Source organism: Alternaria arborescens (assembly GCF_004154835.1).
Source record: "Alternaria arborescens strain FERA 675 chromosome Unknown contig_22, whole genome shotgun sequence".
NCBI lineage: Eukaryota > Fungi > Ascomycota > Dothideomycetes > Pleosporales > Pleosporaceae > Alternaria > Alternaria arborescens.
In genome coordinates this window covers 424,910-444,592 of record NW_021167877.1, presented here as the reverse complement: position 1 = coordinate 444,592, position 19,683 = coordinate 424,910, and the positions used below count along the sequence as shown (strand labels likewise).

General features: G+C 48.3%; 9 protein-coding genes across 9 annotated transcripts; 3 read left to right on the top strand and 6 right to left on the bottom strand.

Annotated features, from left to right (window-relative positions):
* Positions 1-290: 290 nt before the first annotated feature.
* On the bottom strand, positions 291-905 carry AA0111_g8720 (hypothetical protein; the record flags this gene model as incomplete). Its single annotated transcript, XM_028655199.1, has 1 exon — positions 291-905. The coding sequence occupies one exon, from the start codon at positions 903-905 to the stop codon at positions 291-293; it is 615 nt and encodes a 204-aa protein (XP_028503756.1).
* A 1,917-nt stretch (positions 906-2,822) lies between these two features.
* On the bottom strand, positions 2,823-4,244 carry AA0111_g8719 (hypothetical protein; the record flags this gene model as incomplete). Its single annotated transcript, XM_028655197.1, has 1 exon — positions 2,823-4,244. One exon carries the CDS (start codon positions 4,242-4,244, stop codon positions 2,823-2,825), a length of 1,422 nt encoding a protein of 473 aa, XP_028503727.1.
* Positions 4,245-5,537: 1,293 nt separating this feature from the next.
* AA0111_g8718 (hypothetical protein) lies at positions 5,538-5,998 on the top strand (the record flags this gene model as incomplete). The annotated part of the gene is made up of 2 exons (XM_028655196.1): positions 5,538-5,875; positions 5,935-5,998. The coding sequence occupies 2 exons, from the start codon at positions 5,538-5,540 to the stop codon at positions 5,996-5,998; spliced, it is 402 nt and encodes a 133-aa protein (XP_028503678.1).
* A 2,499-nt stretch (positions 5,999-8,497) lies between these two features.
* AA0111_g8717 (hypothetical protein) lies at positions 8,498-9,081 on the bottom strand (the record flags this gene model as incomplete). The annotated part of the gene is made up of 3 exons (XM_028655195.1): positions 8,498-8,587; positions 8,636-8,784; positions 8,847-9,081. The coding sequence occupies 3 exons, from the start codon at positions 9,079-9,081 to the stop codon at positions 8,498-8,500; spliced, it is 474 nt and encodes a 157-aa protein (XP_028503738.1).
* A 773-nt stretch (positions 9,082-9,854) lies between these two features.
* AA0111_g8716 (hypothetical protein) lies at positions 9,855-10,883 on the bottom strand (the record flags this gene model as incomplete). Its single annotated transcript, XM_028655194.1, has 1 exon — positions 9,855-10,883. The coding sequence occupies one exon, from the start codon at positions 10,881-10,883 to the stop codon at positions 9,855-9,857; it is 1,029 nt and encodes a 342-aa protein (XP_028503737.1).
* Positions 10,884-14,113: 3,230 nt separating this feature from the next.
* AA0111_g8715 (hypothetical protein) lies at positions 14,114-14,743 on the bottom strand (the record flags this gene model as incomplete). The annotated part of the gene is made up of 1 exon (XM_028655193.1): positions 14,114-14,743. One exon carries the CDS (start codon positions 14,741-14,743, stop codon positions 14,114-14,116), a length of 630 nt encoding a protein of 209 aa, XP_028503740.1.
* An 896-nt stretch (positions 14,744-15,639) lies between these two features.
* Positions 15,640-16,608, top strand: AA0111_g8714 (hypothetical protein; the record flags this gene model as incomplete). The annotated part of the gene is made up of 2 exons (XM_028655192.1): positions 15,640-15,709; positions 15,764-16,608. 2 exons carry the CDS (start codon positions 15,640-15,642, stop codon positions 16,606-16,608), a joined length of 915 nt encoding a protein of 304 aa, XP_028503739.1.
* An 83-nt stretch (positions 16,609-16,691) lies between these two features.
* AA0111_g8713 (hypothetical protein) lies at positions 16,692-17,804 on the bottom strand (the record flags this gene model as incomplete). The annotated part of the gene is made up of 1 exon (XM_028655191.1): positions 16,692-17,804. One exon carries the CDS (start codon positions 17,802-17,804, stop codon positions 16,692-16,694), a length of 1,113 nt encoding a protein of 370 aa, XP_028503742.1.
* Positions 17,805-18,522: 718 nt separating this feature from the next.
* On the top strand, positions 18,523-19,392 carry AA0111_g8712 (hypothetical protein; the record flags this gene model as incomplete). Its single annotated transcript, XM_028655190.1, has 2 exons — positions 18,523-18,535; positions 18,611-19,392. The coding sequence occupies 2 exons, from the start codon at positions 18,523-18,525 to the stop codon at positions 19,390-19,392; spliced, it is 795 nt and encodes a 264-aa protein (XP_028503741.1).
* Positions 19,393-19,683: the final 291 nt, after the last annotated feature.

The window sequence follows — 19,683 nt, the reverse complement described above, 5'->3', positions numbered from 1 at the left end:
TTACGTTGCACCGTCTGTGCGCCCTCTACGTGAAACATGAACGGCCCTCTTTAAGCATCCTTAAGCTTCTCAACCTTTGATTCCGCCAAACCTTCCCGCCTGACGAAGTCAATTTCTTATAGGATCAGCTTTTTAAGCCAGATTCTTGATACAGCTACAAAGAAGTTGCAGCAAGGTTGACATATCAAACTAGAACACAGATAGCGAAAGAACACATGTTTTGTTGGTATTCATGTCATTAAAAACTAGATTATAGAAGGCCGTTTTCTATCGTGGGGAGTCCGTTACGTTCACATGTTGTTGTAAATGCACTTGACAGGAGTCTCCTCCTTGAGCGCTTTCATAGTAAATGGGATGCATCCCTCGATGCCAGCCGGAGTGTCGACGCCTGACAGCCAGACGCTGTAACCGTCCTCCTCCGCACCCGGGCAAGCCTGGAACCCAACAACGCCGTTGGCCGCCGCGAAAACCAAGTTGGACTCGTCGTCAATCTTGAAAGGACCACGCTCCTGGTTCTTGCCGATGCCTTGAACACCCATTGTGAATTGGAGGACACCCTGGCCCATACCGGAGCGGTCAACGTAAGCCCTCAGAGGTGGGTTGGGTGTGTAGAGGTACAGATCGCCCTCCTCGGTGAGCGAGAAGCTGGCGTAGTTGGCGTCTGGCTCTGTGCACGAGGAGTTTTGCTTTGGTGCGTTGATGCTGAGACCTCCCTTTACGGCTTGAACATTTCCGAACTGGATAGGGGTGCCGGTGCGGAGAGACATCAGGCGGAAGACGTCGTTGCCAGAAGGTTTGGTGGCAGCGAAGGGGTCGGTGTTGGTAGAGTTGTCGGCAGTAGCGATGGGCGAAGCAGAGACAATGGCCAAGGTGGAGGCAATGACGGCGGAGGTGGTGAACTTCATGTTGGGTGGTTGTGTTTGGTTGAGTGAGTTGTTGGATTTGGTATTGAGATAGTGATTGTAGTGTGATGTGTTTGTAGTGGTGTGATGAGGCTTTTCGGGCAGCCCTTACGTCGTCTTATATATCAACACTTTCAAGTCCGTGTGCACGATACGAGATTGCACAACAAGGCCGAGGTAGTACATCATCACTCACCAGATGTCGTGCATGACGTTGTAAATCTCCGAAAATAACTTCTTTCCCAGCATCGAACCCATGGCTAGTGCCGGCTGCGGCGCACTCGACCGTCCGCTTAGTGCCCCTTATTGCCCGACCTGGTTCATGCTTGTCACTAGCGTTTTCCAGGGTAACATTGCCACCCCAGCATTCCATTTTACTGTGGCTGAGCCAGTACTAGACATCAACGTCAACACACTACACTGCCATGTAGCAGTATTTGCCTGCCTAGGTATAGCCGCATGTCGAATGAGAATCGTGAAGACAAAACAGACGTGGTACTTGTGCCAAGTACACCTACGGATGAAGTCGCTTGGCACACGGTCTCTCGCTGCAATGTATGCAGAGCCCGTGCTGAAGCTCACCGTCTTCGATGTTGTGTACGCTTTGCTGAGGTATAACCTCGGAAAGCAGATGCTCGTTGAAGAAACCTTGGAATAGAGCAGTCATTCTCGGTTCCAAGGTTGTTTTCACGAGTCCTACAGTCTCGTATAGTACGAAGGTCTTTCTGGGATCAGCTAAATGTTTTCGCATGGACTAGTGTACCTGCGAGAATGCGAATGTCGTAGACACAATTGTTGCCGCATGACTGTGTAAAATCAAGGAGCTTCACGGCGCACCGATGGTTGCCATGCGAGTCATAGGCCGTTCGGAACCATCTCGGCCCCACTCACGACGACCAGATTGTCTACCCTTAGAATAGCATTGAGTGACAGCTTGTAGGGAGAAGACCTCCATGAGATATTCAGAAAGAGTAAAAGCTTCTAAGGAACTGTTCCAAGATGGATAGCATCCGGAGACAGATGTTCCCAGATCCCACGTACGGGAGATTTTCCATCGCGCGCCAACCCCATTGTCTATAGCGGTACACTTACTTGATTGAGAAAGATCTGTGTCGCAAGCCCAGGCCGAGGTTTCGCCACTCTCGTCGGCTTCGAGCTCCCACCACCAACCAACGACCGCCAACTCTCCCCTATAATGAAGCGCAGCCTATCTGATACCGATCCCCAGGACCACAGTGGTGTAGGGGCTACAAGGTCATCATCACGAGAAAGCTATGTAGAATTTCAACGGGAGCAAACGCTTTTCTAAGTCGCATCTATCGCCCCAATAAATGTAGACATTGGCTCAACATACCTTGATTTATCGTTCCAGAAGCTTGGACACCTTGGACTCCTGAACATACACTGTTTAGATTCATCAACTCTGTCTGCTGATAGAAGGTATCTCGTTATGCCTTGCATGGGAGGATGTAGGCTTAGTAAGAATATAGTGTCAAGGTCTTGGGCTGTCGTAACCACTCCACCAATATCTCAAATATCTTGTTCACGTAATGTTCATGTTCTTTTCTCTAATCTCTCCAGTAGAAGTGCCTTCTCTGTAGTTGTTCCTTATTCACTGGAAACAAGTAGCTGAAACTTTCGCCACACACTTCAGACACATCGAATCCACTGACTAGTTAAGAATCTTGGCCAACTCTGGCGTCTTTCCTGCCAACTTCCAAGGCTATCTAACCAAGACTCCCAACCCGGGCACTAGCCTGTCACACTCAGTTGAGTTCGTAACAGCCAACAGGTATTACATAATACATAGGCAGAAGCTGCTGTTAAGGAAGCCCATATCAGCACCCACAGTATAGTGGAACCCATAGAATTAAGCTTACATTATAGGCTTTATCCATGGTTCACCTTCGCTCACTTATCTTATTCCATGCTTAGAAGAGCCACACTATAGGGCACAAATCTCAGCAGAAGACTGGCCGCGATGCTTGCGCTGCCGATCATGGCGAGGCATCCACCACAGAAAACGATAAAGTAGAGTAGCTCAAGTGGGCGCTCGTAAAACCACATATGATCACCATCAAGGCGATCGTTCTTCTCACACCCGGTAATTTGACCATTTGGAACGTACTTGAAATCGAGCAAAGAGCCGCCCTTGAGACCATACTTGGAGTGAATAATGGAGTTATGCAAGATCTCGCGGCAAAACTGGATAGACCAAGCCTCAAATGATGGGATCCAGTGCTGGGCAGTCGCGAGGGCAACTACAAGCCAACAGTGACCATTGAAACAAGCGTAATGATACCAACCTGGGCGACCCATGCCGAGCTGATCACAGATGTCATCCCCGTTCAGGCGGCGACTGCCAGCTTCAATAAAGCCAGCTGATATGTTGACGGGTGGAAGGTCTTTGAGGGCCTCGACGAAGTTGTGTCCGACGACGAGTGATGATGGCGTGATGTGCAGCTCGTTGTAGCTCAGAGACTCCATGATAGCCTTAGCCTGAGATGTCGTTGCAAAGAAGTCGGTTGGGGTGCCGATGACGTGACCGACATATCTCCAAAGCGCAATGTAGTCGTCGACCTCTTGTTGAGGTGGGCGGACGCCCATATGCGGCAACTGCTGCCAAGCGTGGTTACAACTGAAAGTGGCAAGGGCATGGATCGAGTCAAGCCTGTTCATGGGTACGCCATGGATGCTGGTGTCATAGTAAGACGGGCCTTTGACCTCAGCCACACGTAGCATACGCTGTTGGACCATCGAGTGCAACAAACGCACACGTATTGTAGTCTCGTGACCTTTGCCGCCGGGTTTGATGAAACCCAATGAATGCGTCACCTCGAGCACGAGCTGGAAGGTCTCCAACAGCCGCCTTCGTAACGATCGCGTACTGAAGCCGCCTGTTCGCAGCAACACCTCAACTACACTTGTTGAAGCTGAGTTCTCGCCAACAAATCCCTGGAGCGCGAAGCCAATGATGTTTCCCAATGCGTAGCGATAGAAAAAGCGCTGCCCACGTTCAAGCTGCTCCCAGTTGACCCAATCGGGCACTGTGTTGACCTGTGTCCAGAATTTCTCGAGTGTCTCATTATGATGCCGGTTGGCTTTGAGTGTCGCGAACATGTCGAGTCGCTCTATCTGTTCTCCCCGTTGCTTTTGGGCTTCATGCTTGCGCTGGTGGATCTTTTGGATGATGTTGACAGTAGCGGCACCCAGCTCATCGTGCTCGAAGCGAAGGGGATCAGTCTTTTCTTTAGGAGTGTGTTCTTTAGTCCAGTGAAAGGAATAATTTCCAACAGTTCGGAGGTCCTCTGCCATAGCTTTAGAATATCTGCGACTGGCCATGTCTCTTCAGAGTGCGGTTGGAAAATTGTATCCGAAGTTTGAAGCTGATGTTCGTGTGTTTCTAGTACATGCCACTATTACTCGTTCGGCCGCGCTACACAAAGATGCACACTAGTATTCAAGAGGAAGGAACAGGTATTGGAAGCGAACTTGAAAGATTTGTATAAGAAACTGGGCAGCGAGATTCGCACTTTGCGCTGGCTCCGATTGAAGATACCAAGGGCCTCAATTATCTAGATACGAGACACTAGTATGCATCGGGGTTTTGTAGTAATTTCGCCAAGAATTAAGGCCCCTCAGCACTCCTAAAACCTCGTGTTCATGTCTTGACTTGACTAGGTACCACTTCTTGGCCAAAAGCCATCCCTATCTGAGACTACGTTTATATAGATCCACACACCGATTATACTGGTTGACACCTGTAGATTTGGATATTACGTGAGCTTTCTTACTTCGCCGTATAGTTCAAAACCACTGTGCATAAGTGCTTACACTTTCTTATCGATACACGAAAGTAGATAAATGATTACACTGGAGTGAACCACTAATGTAAACTTAGACCCGTTAACTCTCTTGCGGAACACGCTGCTGGTCCCACCATGTTTCCACAATTCAGCGTGTTAGTTGTTCCTCCGTTAGATCGATCTAGCTGTTGACTCAAGCTAGCTGCTTTATACACTTGTCTCTTTCCATGTCAGTTTACCTTGAATTATGCCTCTCACTTCACTCTCGACTTGCTTGTTATCCTAGCTTTATGAAAAATCCGCATTTATTGCTATCGCAATACATCAGTACATGTTATAACCGCAGCTATGGACGAGAGAACCATTGTTACCATCCCTGACCTATACAAGTGCTTCTTGACACAAGAACCTAGGTCAAATAAGGGGTACCAAGCTGCCAAATTTGAGTCGGAGCGATGGCTTGCAAAGTTAGTGATTTCCGTTGCCAGATACCTGGATCCAACATTGCGCTCTAACCGCACCGATCAGAACATGCGACTTCGCTCCCAGTATGAGCAAAAAGGTTAAAGCCTGCGATTTCTCCTTTTTCATCTCCATCGCGGCACCAGACGCACCTCCAGACAGGCTAAAGACTTTATGCGACTGGGGGAATTGGGTCTTTCCGTTCGACGACTGTGAGCTTCCATTCCAGGACCGATAACAAATTTGTGTGTTTCGAGTATGACCTCTTTCCTCACTGACGGTGGAAAATACCACAGTGTTCGACTCAGGCGAGCTGAGAACCGACCTTTCAACATCCGAACGGGTTCTCGATAGTCTCATGGCCAGCATGACTGGCAATCCCTTCATCGGGTACAAGCTTCCTATCGTTAAGGCACATGACGACATCTACAAACGGTTCGAAAATGGCTCCTCCAACGGTACCCAGAGACGATTTGTTCGTGCTATGCAGCAATATACATTAGGTGTAGCGCACCACGTCGGACATTTCACCACCGATCACATCCCGTCCCTACAGGAGATGCTATCGACACGTCAGCTATCGGTCGGCGTCGCGCCACTCTACCATCTCGTTGAGTACGCGCATGAGATTGTGCTTCCAGATGAGGTCTTTGAGCACCCCGTGATCCAAGCACTAGAGCGCCTCGGTGCTGACTTCGTTATTCTGTACGCTGCTTTGATTGTTCTTCCATATCGTTCTATAATACTAACTGTATGCACACCAGATCTAACGATATACTCTCGTACCGCAAGGAAGAGGTAAGCCCTGGCTCGAAGATACGTGTATAAGTCATCGAGAGATCACCCTGACCTTTCAAATGTATAGTGTGAAGGATGTCCTTTTAATATGACCGCTGTCTGCCGGCTAGCCGGGCACTCAGCGCAAGAAGCTTTCGATATATTGGATTCCCTGCTTGAGCAGCGTTACATTCAATGGGATCAAGCAATTCATCATCTGCCCAGTTGGGGTGCAGATATTGACGGTGAGGTCCGCCGGTACATTGATGGAATTCAGAATGTTGTCCAGGCGAACATCAGCTGGAGGTGCGTACTTTCTCGTATTTGGCTGTGTAACATGGGAACACTCTGAAAGTCAAGCATCCGCTAAAATCTTGTTCGCCCATATCTTAGCTTCCGCTCAGAGCGATACCTTGGCAAACATGCCCTTGAAGTGCGACGCACCCGTAAGATTGATGTTATGACGACTCCTCCTTACTTGAGGATTATGGGAGCCAAACTCTGCTTACTAAAGTGGCCATATGTTCCACCAACTAGTAAGTTCCATCAACTAGATAATTATTGAGATACCACTGATGAACAACCAGCGCAGAGTACAAATTCGAAGTAAGATGATTGCTTCGAGGCAGAGCAGGCGGGTAAACTTGTTTTCAACGTTCCATAGTTGTACGTAAAAAGAAATTGTGGTTGAAATCGTTAAAGACTCGTACAATGATTTATGCAAAGCATAAGAAGCAATTTACACTTGCTAACAGTGTCTTAATTACTGTCATATTAGATCTATGCACACTCGGATAAGGTAAAACAGAGAGCCACCTGACTTACAGGATACGGTCGGCTTATAGGTATGACAACCTCACCAGATAAGAACATGCGCAAAAAGGAAGAACACGAAGGGTATGACGTATTATACAAAGTGTATATGTCGTATGTAGAAGCAAAAAGAAGGGCAAAAACATACAACAGCGGGGATTCGCTACTAGTCACCCACCTAACTACTAATCCGCTAGTACACTGCTTGTATAGAGCTAAGCGGACGGGAAGCCTAGCTTTTACTTATGCGACTGTTACAAAGTCTATTATCTTTCCTATATCTAGTAACGTAGTTTATAAGCGAGTGACGCACCTAAGCGAGTGACGCACTTTTGCTAAGACCTCACTAAACTCTAATTAAGTTATAACGCCTTAACGTAACAGCGTGAAAATAATCTTAAACAAAGTAGATATATAGCTTATAATACAGGCTATCTAAAGAGACGCGTTACTAATAACGCAACGCGCTAAAGCTATCTATAGCGTCTCTAAAATAACACTATAAAAGTAACTTGCTAAGACGCCTTAATAACGTAATTGCGCGCTTAACTTAATAGCTCTTTAAGAATCTAAAGAGATAGTAATTATTAAATATATTCTTAAGTGTTAGGCCTAGCTGATGATATATACTATCCTGCACTATAATTAGTAGTTCACTAATTATACGTACCTTTTTTAGTTGCATAGTGTCACAAGACGCTACGAGCACGTGGTTTAAGAGCTTGCTAGAAGCGTTAACTGTAGCTACGTACGATATCTAGTGTAATACAAGACGTTGCGTAAGGAAACAGAACTAGCATGTACAGGCGGTGAAAAGTTATTAACGAGGGGCCGTGCGCGTAGCGCTTAGCTTAGCTAGCCAATTAGCAGAATCCGGGTGCTTGGCAGAGCACCCAGATTCTGTAGCGCGTTTGGTGTCAAGGGAACTACGGTGGTTACCGTGACACATAGCGTAGTAGTGCAGGGCTGCGTTCTAACAGCTTTATAATAGGCGTAATATTAACTAGCTTAGTAGTTATAGTAGTAGACTATTAAAGACAGCTAAAAACTATTTAGTAAGGCAACTAGAAGTAGGTTACAGCTATCTAGAGTATAAACGTGACAGAGTAGGCAATTCTACTTTTTATTATCTTCTAAGGCAAATACTACCTTTCTGCCTAGTATAAAGAGCTTCGCCCTAATAGCAGACGTCTTTATGCTTGAGGTAAATCGATCTAAGAAGCTCGTTCAGCCTAATTAGACTGTTATGCTTCTAGGTGCATAAACGTTGAGTGCCTATGCTTGCGAGTTCTCTCATCTAAAGGATCTATATTGTAGAATTATCAAGAAGTATTTAAAAGTTGTAGTTAGCTTACGCTGATTTATATTCTCACGAAGCTGTAGGATGAGGTAGATAAAGAGAAAAGTAACTCTAGTTTAGTATTATTACTCAAAGAAAGAGTAAATATAACTTCTAGGCCTATCAAGCTCTTTCTAAAGTAGCCTGTTCGGTAAGGCGAAAGTCACATCGAAGAAACGATCACGGACGCAAATGTTAGAAGCCAGCTTCTTTCGTCGATGCCACTAATATTCAGAAAAAGCTAGGGCAGATGGTATCACAGCAGCTATATGGAAGAGTACGTGTAAAGACGTTGCATATAGCTGTCGCATTTAGTCTATCTAAAACCCCTTCTACGCATTGCTAATTACCGCATCGCAAAACGCTGAAGATGATCACACTAGGTAGTCTGCTCTAAACTAGGTACACTGAGCAAAATCCCCGTTGTTTTTGTGGTAGATAGTGTAGCAGTACGTGAAGGTGCCATCGTTCTTACGAGCCAAGACGATCTGCAGCACTGTAAGTCGAAGAAATAGGGTAGGAATCGAATTACTTACTCGATCTGGTCCTGGGGTAGAGCCTTCTCCGAACAGGACTTTAGTGCGCAAGATGGGAAACTCATTTCGTTCGTAAGTGTCGCCCGTCATGCAGTCGCGCGGCAAGGCAATGTTCTGGAAATTGCCGTAGTAAGCAGGGTATTCCTTGCCTAGACGTACATAGTCAGTCATTGTGTTTTCATAAAGTCTCATGGTCTACTTAGGGACATACCATATTTGCCCTTAGCCTTGTCAGGTGGAGGTAGCAACAGGGAGACGGCAGTACTGTAGGCCTCTTCAAGCTCCCTGGTTGAGTTTGTCGTTTGGCTGTTACCATTTACTGCAGGACACGTTACCGAAACGACGTCTGCTCGTCCAACGAGCGTTTTGACGTCCGGTTTCAGGGGCAGCGGATTCGCGACCGCAAGTGTGGCGAAGGAAGCAAAGAGAGCAAAGGAGACCTTCATAATTGCAATGGAAGGAGTTGATGCCTCTTGGGGCTTTGAGGACAACTTATTGAACAAGCGGCGCAGCGCTTAAATACCTGAAAACCTTGGAACTCTACGTATGGCAATTCAACATTCGCTGCCAAGGTCCATGAATATGCACCGTTCCTTAGCAATACTCAAGGTCCTTCAAATATACGTAGGTATCCACAGTCCTTCTCGCATCTGTCAGTATAGCTCTTCTTGCATGGATGTCCTTTGGCTGACATAGGTATAGCTCACCTGCAAAGCTTCCATGGCGGATGTCCTTCAGCCGATCCTGACCCAAATGGGCGACACTCGCTTCACACGGGACTCGGAAGAAGCTGATGCTGCTTCCGCTTCCGAATTAACCTCGGAAAATCTTATGCCCAATCGACAAGTTCGAGTACAGCTAGTCTGATCACACAGTCCTGTCGTGATCTTCTGCAATCTTTGGGTATTGCTTTCCTCCCAATCTTGCAAGGTCGCCTCTCTATTCTTGTCTGGTAGATCCTGACACTTTTGAGGCCGACCGCGCTATGAGACCAATGTAGTTCGTGATGCGGGCAGCATTTCCACTGATTCTGCATTTTGGTTCCTTTCCCGTATGAGCTTCTCACACACTCTTGCTATGTAGCTCCGGAAGAACGGAGAAATATACATATGTGTTGGGCAAGACACAAAGGCTGCAGACTACTAAGAGAAACTTTACATGATGCTCAAGCGTACGAAGGCCGTCTAAAGAGCCGATATTACTATCTCTCGAGGGCAGACTACCTAGGCGCCTTAAGACTTTCTCCATCTTGCGCAGCGATCAACCTCTCGAGAACTGCCGTAGCCTCAATCGTAGCTTCCACAGCCTTTTGACCCGAAAGTCTTCCAGAATCCCTAATGTTTTGAAACCAGTCTTTCCAGAACCGCAGTCGTTTGACATCCACTGTATTGGTACCGCCCTCAGCCTCCCATAGACTACCAGAAGTATAGTTGTATTTAGTAGAAGGCGACCCTGCAGCTACCAGTTGTTCGCCCGCAATGATCAGCCAAGCAGCTGCTGCGCGAACCGTAAGGTGTGACTCTTGATCGTAGTTTGTACCAGGACCATGTTCTAAGAAAGCGAAGGTTGCAAAGGCAAAGTCGACACAACTGTGTAGCGGAGATGCTTGCGGAGGGTCTTGTCGGGCTATCAGAGCGGCGAATGTATTGACGTTGGTGTACATGTCTTCGGCTTCGCAAGACGGTTGTTGTTGATTACCATCTCCAGTGCCAGAAACTGCGCGGAAATGAAGGGGCCCGTCATGGAGGTCGTCCCTAATACAAAGAGCAAAATCCAGTAGCCCAGACCATAACTCTCCTCCTGTTTGACAGGGCAGCTTAATTCTTTGCCCTGGTTGAACTACAACAGAACCTTCTTCGAACACCATCGGTTTGTCTGTATCGTTGTAGACGTCGGGGAGACTTGCCAGTTCAACTGTGAGATCTGCCAAGATCTGGAGGTGTTTCCGGGATGAAAGCTCGCGTGCGGCTGTCAACAAAACCAGGAGTACGTCGCCATAGGCGACAGCAATGTCGTAGCAGGTATCATTATCTGGTACTGAAAGCACCCAGTTGTTGATCTGCTTTGCTGCCGTTCTCGCAGAGTCCTTTCCATCTAATATATCGGTATAGATTTGTAGCAAGGCTAGGTGGGAGGGCGCAGGCTGTGGGAATTCCTCAAATTTAGCAGAGGGGTCCACTTGTCGTTGGCGTACTTCCCGGAATATCGCAAGTTGCTGGAATTGTTTATTTTTCCACTCCTCAGTCATTGTTGTCGTGTAGCTTCGATCAGCCAGCAGCCTCTTTGGGAAGAAAGCGATTGGCAGGGTTGCAAAATTATTGTCAGTAAGGGTAAATGGCAGATAATTGCTCATACCTTCTACAAACGCCACTTTCGCAACAACGTCATCGGTGGTCAAAACGGGCGAAAAGGCTTTGAGAGCTTGCCACAGCTTGGCACCTAAACTTGGCGTCAGCGTTTAGGTTACTAAGAACTTGCAGGACCGGGGTAGTGCATAGTCGATCTGTCTGATAGTGGGCGAACTGACGCCCAACTGTGTCGCGGCTATGCGACCGATCGCAAACCAGAGACCATCGCTTCGTTCGCGGGTACGGCGGCCCCACCCTTGCTGGCAGTGATCACTGTTCAAGGTAACCATGACGGTGATGTAGAGATATCCCACATCATGCGTGTACAACGCGTCGGGGGCCTTACAGATATCCCCAATACCCGTAACAGAAGCGGGGGCTTTTCCTGTGCTGATAGCCGTAAATCCTTCTCAGCAACATAATAGCGCCCGTGTGGGTGGAGATAGCAGGTCCCGTACACTGCATATACTATAACTATAATATATTTAGCTTTACAAAACTCTAAAAATTTAGGCGTAAAGTAGCTAGCGTGCCTATTAAAGATTAGAAGCTACTATTAATAATAAGCTTTAGTGATGTCAGCCCGTACTGCATCGTTGCAGGTAGGATCTATCAGCGTGAAAGATCCCCACCTTCTGTGATATATTCGTGCGCCCTACTTACAGAACATAGTAAACAACTCTATGGGAGTCTGATAAGCTCGGCAGTGTCATTTTCAAACAAGAAGAATGGTGTTCATGGACCCCAATATGGCAGCATGTCTCAACGTTTACCTGGGCGATTAGGTAACAGTGGCCTAACAGTACCATACGGCGCGGAGGGGGTTTTGGGTCACATAGATGCCGATATATTAAGGTTAAACAGCGCACAAATACTGCGTTAGCTTGTTAATACTGTACAGACACTCTGTTAACACCACCACAACACTATGTTAGGTGCAATATAGCGACATCTATGTGACCAAAACAACCCTCCGCGCGTCTTAGGTAAGACGCGTGTGAGTAGAGCGCAGAATACCGAGATTAGTACCATAGTAAATTCCATTCTTCAACTTAGCTAGCTTTCATCAAATTAAACCTATCCACACCTGAACAAGGTAAAACATAGCCATCCTCCAATAGAAACCCACCCGTCGTGAGTACTGCGCCAAACCCTCGGTACCCCAATACGCTATGCCGTCCTGGGAGATTGGTACAATGACGACCGTTTTTGCGGAGGGTTTGTACCACGGGACATATTTGCCATTAACCTGGAACTCTAACTTTCTTAAATACCAGCACTCATGTACCTTCCGTGCTCCGTACACAATTAAATTCATCACACCAATTTCAATATCGACATTATACACATTTGACTATGCTACAATCTAACCTTCAATATCGCTGCATAGGAAGGGGCTTTTGTGGTAGTGTCTGGACTCCTGAAAACGCCCAAAACAATGACGACGGGCAAGTTGCCATCAAGCGCGAAGATGGCGGACCTGGTAGATCAGTCACAAATGATTACAACATGCATCTTCGAGTTCTCCAGAGCGCAACCCAACAGCCACCATTGATGCCTCTTTCAATTCCTTACTGCCACAATCTTGTCCAAACCGACGATGCCTGGTGGCTATCAAACCTACATCAATTCCCTTCTGGCTACACTGCTTGTAGAGCGCTCATCTCGGAACGAATCCCTAAGATCCCAAGGTCTATCAGCAACAAGATTGTAGATCTCTTCTGCGCTGGCAACGCTCAATTATCCACTTTCGTGAAAGGCAACCCAGACGATGACGCATGTCTTATTCGACCATATTTGGGACGTCGACGACGGCATAGACAAGAGGGAAAAAGCGAATCACGCTTCCAGCGCTTCAGTCTGCGGAACTTTCCTTTACACATCGATCAAATGGAAGCCTTAGATCTGTGTGCTGGATTATATGCAGAGACTATGGCAGAGGCTCTCGCACTGATGCACTGGGGTGCGGAAATTGATGCGAACGACGTCGAATTCGTGCTAGCTCCACCGCGAAGCAAGCATACACAGTCAATGGCTTTTCAGTCTGACTATCTGGGTACCTACTGTATGTGGATCCTTGATTTTGACTGCTGTAGGCCTATGCGGATGGACGCAGAGGGAGTTGAGCAGGCCTGCGCAGCATTTTTCAGGAATGATCCCTTTTATCCAAGGCCGGGGACTGGAGAGACAGCTGATGAGGAGCTGTGGGTTGTTTTCAAACAAAGATTCCTTAAGTCTAGTTACAGGTTTCTAGGCGGAGCAAGACAGCATATATGGTATCTTGCAGACAGGCTGATGCATAGAATTGAAGAGGAGGCGCGGTCAAGATCAAGGGATAGAGACTCTAGATCTTTTCAATGAATGAATCATCAACCATGTCCAGAATTTCGTTACAAAGTCGTTTCCTGAGCCGCTACCTTGAATCGGTCTAGGAGATTCTACTCAGCTGCTGGATCACACAGGCGGTCACTTGCGCCTTGATCTCGAAGTCAATTCGTATCAAGGAGAACACAATGCTACACTTTTCACACTTTTCGTAAAAAAAGATGAGTCGGAGGTAGCCTGCTAAGCGATCGTGAGGCGCAACATGTGAGGCACTAAGACTGCACGAAATTTGTTATTCATCGCCAGCTGCGAAACTTCCACTGGCTAACTAATAACATAGAGTACTCCATATAGACAGGCTATCTCAACTCCAGCCAAACATGAACTAACTCGCCATCTAAGCATGTTCAAGCTCGAAAATAACGGAAAGAGACGCAGTCTCTATTAGATGCTGCTTGACACAGCGCCAGCCCCCTTCGGCGAAGACGCCCTCCCAATCCTCCATTGTCGAGATATACGTATCCATCAGCGCATGACCAAATTCAAACTTGAGAGTGAAGCTGGGAACACTTTCCTCGGTAACTGCGTACTTGGAGAGCCCTGTCTGATTCAGGAGGATCCGGACAGTGTCGCCCAGCAAAAAGCGGCGAGCTTTGGGAAAGGCCGACCGCAAACGTTGGAGAGAGGCAATACAATTCTCCCTTGGCCAGAAGTCGTGTCCCATCAGAAATCATGTCAATAGGTCTATATCAGCGAACTCTTCGCGATATTCCAGATTGGTGGCGTCACCCAAGGTGAACGACAGTCAATCCCCGAAGCCGCGTGTCACCGCATCGTTTGCAGACTTCTGCAGCGCAGGAGCAGCGACATCAATACCGAGACCTTTGGTGTTAGGGTAACGGTTCAGGATTTCCATCAAGCGTTCACCGCTGCCGCTGCCCAGATCAACGACCTTGTGAAAACTGAAATCAAGCTGCTTCATCGCTGTCCAGAATATGGGATCGAAATGCACCGTGTTGATGTCCTTGCAGGCGTATCCGATAGCAACACTATCCCGTGTGTAGTAACCTCCAGTCCGATTCTCCTTGCGAAGGACGTACTGCATACGTGCAAACAGTGTACCTGAGCTGAGAGCAAGCCAGTGGAAGACGGACTTCTGCGTATAGGCCTCGTCGAACAATCTGCCCGTCTGGAAAATGTCTCCTTCATGCTGGAGTATGCCGAAAACAGCCAACGAAACCGCCAACCCCTGAGTGGATTTCAGGTCCAGGCTCTGCTTAGTTGCGAACTCGCATATGTGGACGTATTCGTGCTGGCGCAGCTCTTCGAACAGATCAACTTCCCACGCAGCACCAATTGCAGCGGCCGCGATGTATGAGTTGTAGATGTTGGCCACGGCGCGCTGCGTGTCGGCATTATCGGCTTTGGAGATCATGTTGATCACTTGTAGAAGAGGGTATCTCTTGATGATTGAAATGGAGGAAGAGAAAGCTTAGTATATTGATTGAATCGTTGTATGAGCAGAAAAATGACGAGCTTATAAGCGCTTCTCATGTGATGTGTTTCAACACCCCTCAAGTTTCTTCATACATCCAACGACCGCATCAACCGCCCATTATGCAAGCATCAAATTCTGGAACTCCGCTGTCGATCTCCCTCCAGTGCTTACCAAAAGTCAGAGTCAGGCCCGGTTGACATACTTTACAAATACGAAGTGTTTCTGCTGCCCACGGTGCCACAAAATGCGGTATAAGGCCGCGCGTTGTTGAGTTGCAACTTTCCTGTGGATACAGGACATATTCAGCACCTGTATGCCCCTGCTACTGCTGAGCCTAATGATCTACAGCCGTCAGACCAATCATGCTCGACACCGATCAAAGCATCTCTGTCTCGAAGCATCCTTCTACTTCTTTCTGTTCTATAGCTTTCGTCATGGCGTGTGGCATCACTGCGCAAATCCAACTTTCGGTGACCGAGAAGCCCAGTCAATATAAACGGTTAAATAAATTCGTTCTCTAACTAAGCACTACTCTACGCATCATCTTATACGTAATGATCTATCAGCTTCGGAAAGCATCGTGATGCTTTCTTCGGTAAGCACTTGAATGAACTAGGTAAAAGGCATAGTCTGGAGTTGACCAGCAGTGAGATCTTCCCCGCAGAGGCGGCAATTTGCTGCCATACCAAGGATTGATACGAAGCACGTTATGGGGTAGTCTAATTTCAAGTGATGCATATAAGTTGTTATTAGTGTTGTCGTGTTTCCGAAAGTTGTCAATAGTAAGAACAAAGATCAAAGCTATCGCCAGACACGTCATCACAAACCACAACATGACCGAATTTCCCCCGACTCCCACTTCCACTGTCCCTTGGGAGAAGATGAATCTCAAATTTCAAGAAGGTATTTAAGTTCTACCGAGCTCAATCACAGCGACTAATCAGTATCTACCAATAGTCAACGGTCACATCGAAGCTACCCACTCCAAGAAGACGGGCGAATGGACGCCACTTATATTTGTCCCCAGTCCCCATGTGAAAATCCATGGAATGTCGCCTCCCCTTAACTATGGGCAGGAAGTCCTCGAAGGCCTAAAAGCCTTCCGCCACCCTGGCTCTCCTGGCTCAATCTCCCTTTTCCACCCTGATATGAACGCCCATCGCTTCCAACGGCCTGCCAGTGCACTAGACCTGCCAATCATGCCTGTGGACATGTTTCTTCAGGCTTGTCGCGCAGCCGTTGCGCTCAATGCCGAATTTGTCCCGCCTCATGGTTTTGGCGGAGCCATGTATGTGAGACCACAGCTATACGGGTCTAGTCCGCAGCTTGGACTCACGGCAACGGATCAGACGACCTTCTGTGTTTTTGTTGTCCCGACAGGAGTGCAAGAGAAAGCACAAGCAATGAAAGCTTTGATCGTTGATGACTTTGACTGCGCCGCGCCGCGAGGGACTGGTCATGTTAAGATTGGTGGAAATTATGCTCCTGTGATGCGGTGGGCAAAACAATCAAAAGCTGCCGGATATGGTGTGACGCTGCACCTAGACAGCGCACGACATGAAGACATCGATGAGTTTAGCACCAGTGCGTTCATAGGCGCCCGCTATGCTTCAGGTGCAGACAACGAGCCAGGCGACAAGGTGACGATTGTGGTGTCAGACTCGCCATATGTCATAGAGAGCGTGACTTGTGACACCGTTCAAAAGATTGCGCGAAGCTTTGGATGGACTGTAGAGAAGCGGGCTATATCATATAAGGAACTACCTAACTTTAGTGAAGTCATGGGTGCACACAACGAATGAAAGTACGCAACCGTCAAGTTAGACTAAACTTGTTGTTGTCCGCTGTCATTAGCATAAGCTAGATGGTAAGTGCAGCAAACCATCTACCTGCTGGTGGTACTTCCGTTCATATACTCAACCTCCGGAAATGTTGGACTGGGTATTTCTGACCACTCATTCTCACCCAACACAAAACCGAAAAATCTTCCTACAAGCGTCTTGACGATGTAATCCATCCTCGGGGCCCAGATCGTGTCTAATGAGGGTGTGATCGTCTTATTCCTTAGACCTTGCAGATCGACCCAGTCGCCCAGGTCGGCAAAGTTCTGGTGACTGCTGCCAGTGACATTAAGCCACTGGTACCATCCCGACTGGTTGGCAGAAAAAGGAGCCCACGAAGGATCAACGGTTGGAGTATGTTCCGCACCAGCCAGCATCAAGAATGGTTTTTTCACGTCAGAAAGGTCTACGAAGAGACCGTCGAAATTGATGCCGCCTAAGAGTGAAGGTTCGATAGCCAGGGCACCAGCTGCTGCCGCACCACCAAGCGAATGTCCAATAGCGAAGTAGTGCGTAGTATTGAACGGGGCGTTAGTCGATTTGACATAGGTGGGGAAAAGTTCTCTGATTGTCGCAATAGTATCGGAAACGCGCATGTTGTACACAGCTACTCCAAGTTCGTAGCTCCAAGTCTCTGTGATATCGATACCATAGATGCCTGGTGCACCATCGGGAAGCTGAAGATAAGGAGTCTCTCCTGGATGATCAAGCGCGATCACTGTATAGCCTTGGGAGGCAAGCTCGGAATTCAATGCGTTATACATGATTGCGTTCTCGCCACCGCCTGGGGAGAAGATGACGGTTGGCTTCTGCCCTACACCAAGATCTGTCATATCGAGAGGCACAGCATCGTATACGTTCCAGGTTGTGAAGCTTTGGAGCAAATGATTCGGGTACTGAAGGGCATCGCCCCAGAGGTCTGCGGTAGTGGGATCAAGGTAAGGACTCGTGTTATTTCCAGGTATCGGAATAGTCAAGGTCGGGTAGTAAAATGTCGCTAGCAGAATTGACGAAGCGTTCGCTGGAGCCACGGGATCATTTGGTGTGGTTTTGTTGAATACATGCTGTTTATACCCTACGTGATACGGTCCTGTTGGTGGAGGAAACGACACGGCGGAGACTACTTCGCAGACCAGGGACAGAAAAATCAACAGCATCTTGAGTTGAGAGTAACAAAACGACCTCGGGAGGATCGGAACCCTGAGAACTTCTTATCATTCATCAGTTTGGCCCCCAATTATGGCGTCATACTTGATCGGATGTCCATCCTATTCCGGCTCTGGGCGAGCCAGCGCTATCGCGACTGTGCTCTAGTCAAGTGTTGTATGTGTACGAACTGGCTGGTTCCCATGCCATGTTGTCCAGACCGGCGTACAATACGAAAGCTAACCCGTTAGCGATCTTTATGCATTCCCAAGACTGTCAAGCATATAACTATGTTTTTTGGAATGATGCATCTAAGGAGCGAGTCGAACATGAGTGGCACCGACCCACGTTCTACGTGTAGAATGATAATCATAGTCTCTAGGATGGAAGGTTCCGTCATATTGGCGTGGTGACGGAGCCATGCGGCAGAGTCCATGGAAGATCTTGGAACATACAATGATTGTCACCTCAAGGGGTGTCTTTGGACGATGACTGGTGTTTGTTGGCTAGAGGGAAGGTCGCGACGCGCCAAGAATGTCATAAGATGAGGCTATTCGGAACAACCCCGGCCCCACGGACCGAGCTCAACATCATCGCGTCCAGCACTCTGACTTTGATCAACAAAGTTGTATCACCAAACCACACCCACGTATCCTGCGAATCGGCTCCATCAACAGACGCCTAGTAATCACCTTTGCATATCTAGACACAGCACCACGAGGCGCAAAGATGCCGCAACCACGTATGCACTCCCTTCGCGCTCAGGCGCGTCGCAATCCACATGCCCAGTGGCCAGTCAACTAACTGCTTGCCCCAGCATCCCGCGCCGTCTCCTCTAAAGACCTTCCTCCCTCGGTTGAAAGCGCCTACTACAGGAAATGTATCGACCTCCGCCGCCGCATAACCGACATCGAAGAGAACAATGACGGCACGCGCCTGCGCATCACACGCCTGAACCGCGGAATTCAGAAGATGCGTCTCGAGCGCGCATTTCTTCTTGAGCAGCTCAACAAACACATGGAGTACAACGTCGACGACAGCGATCGCAGCAGCAGCCCACCGCCCACTCCAACAGACAAGCCATTGAGAAGCAAAAGGAGCCACAATAGGAAGGGCACACCTCCCCTTGGCGGCAGTGCTGAGGGAGGAGCGGGTGAGAGGACAGCCATGAGTGGGGAGGGTAGACTGGGTCTAGGAGCCCTATCGCATGGCATGAACCCCATGAGTAGTGCTCAGAGTACTCCGGACCCATCAGGGCGTCCCCAGAACAGCTACTTCGGTACCATCGGTGCTCCCACGGCGACAAGTCCACACACCGGTGCAAACGGCGCACCTCCCACACTTCCCCCCCTTCACTCGCTCCCACCACTGCAGCCACAGCAGCAGCAGCAGCAGCCAGCACCCGCCCAGCGCGCATATTTTGACCCAGCCTATGACGAGCAACGGCCCACACCCGCTAGCAATGAGGAGGCAGCCGCCCGTCCACGCGCGTACTCAGGTGCTGCCCAGCAACCCCCGACGACCGATTCTGCGCCTCCCCCGCCGCAGAACGGCGACACCGAGATGACTGACGTAAGCTTCACAGCCGTTAACCGCTAGGATGATTATAGCCTGGGTAGTGGATGGCGTCGATTGTAATAACGCTGGAAAGTTGGCAAGGAAAACACCGAAGTGATAGCAAGGCGTTAGGGCACATTTGAGCTTTTGTACAGACTTTCGGTATCTGTATGCAACATTTGTAATTGTTGTTTCTTTCCCGGGTTCAGGGGATTGTGTATTAGTACAGGTGTCTACCGACCAAAATTGTGGGCACAAAGCAGGGCGAGATTTCCATGCATACTTCATTAACAAAGCTCGCTATGGTGATCATGTCCGTGTTTGTGTGAATGT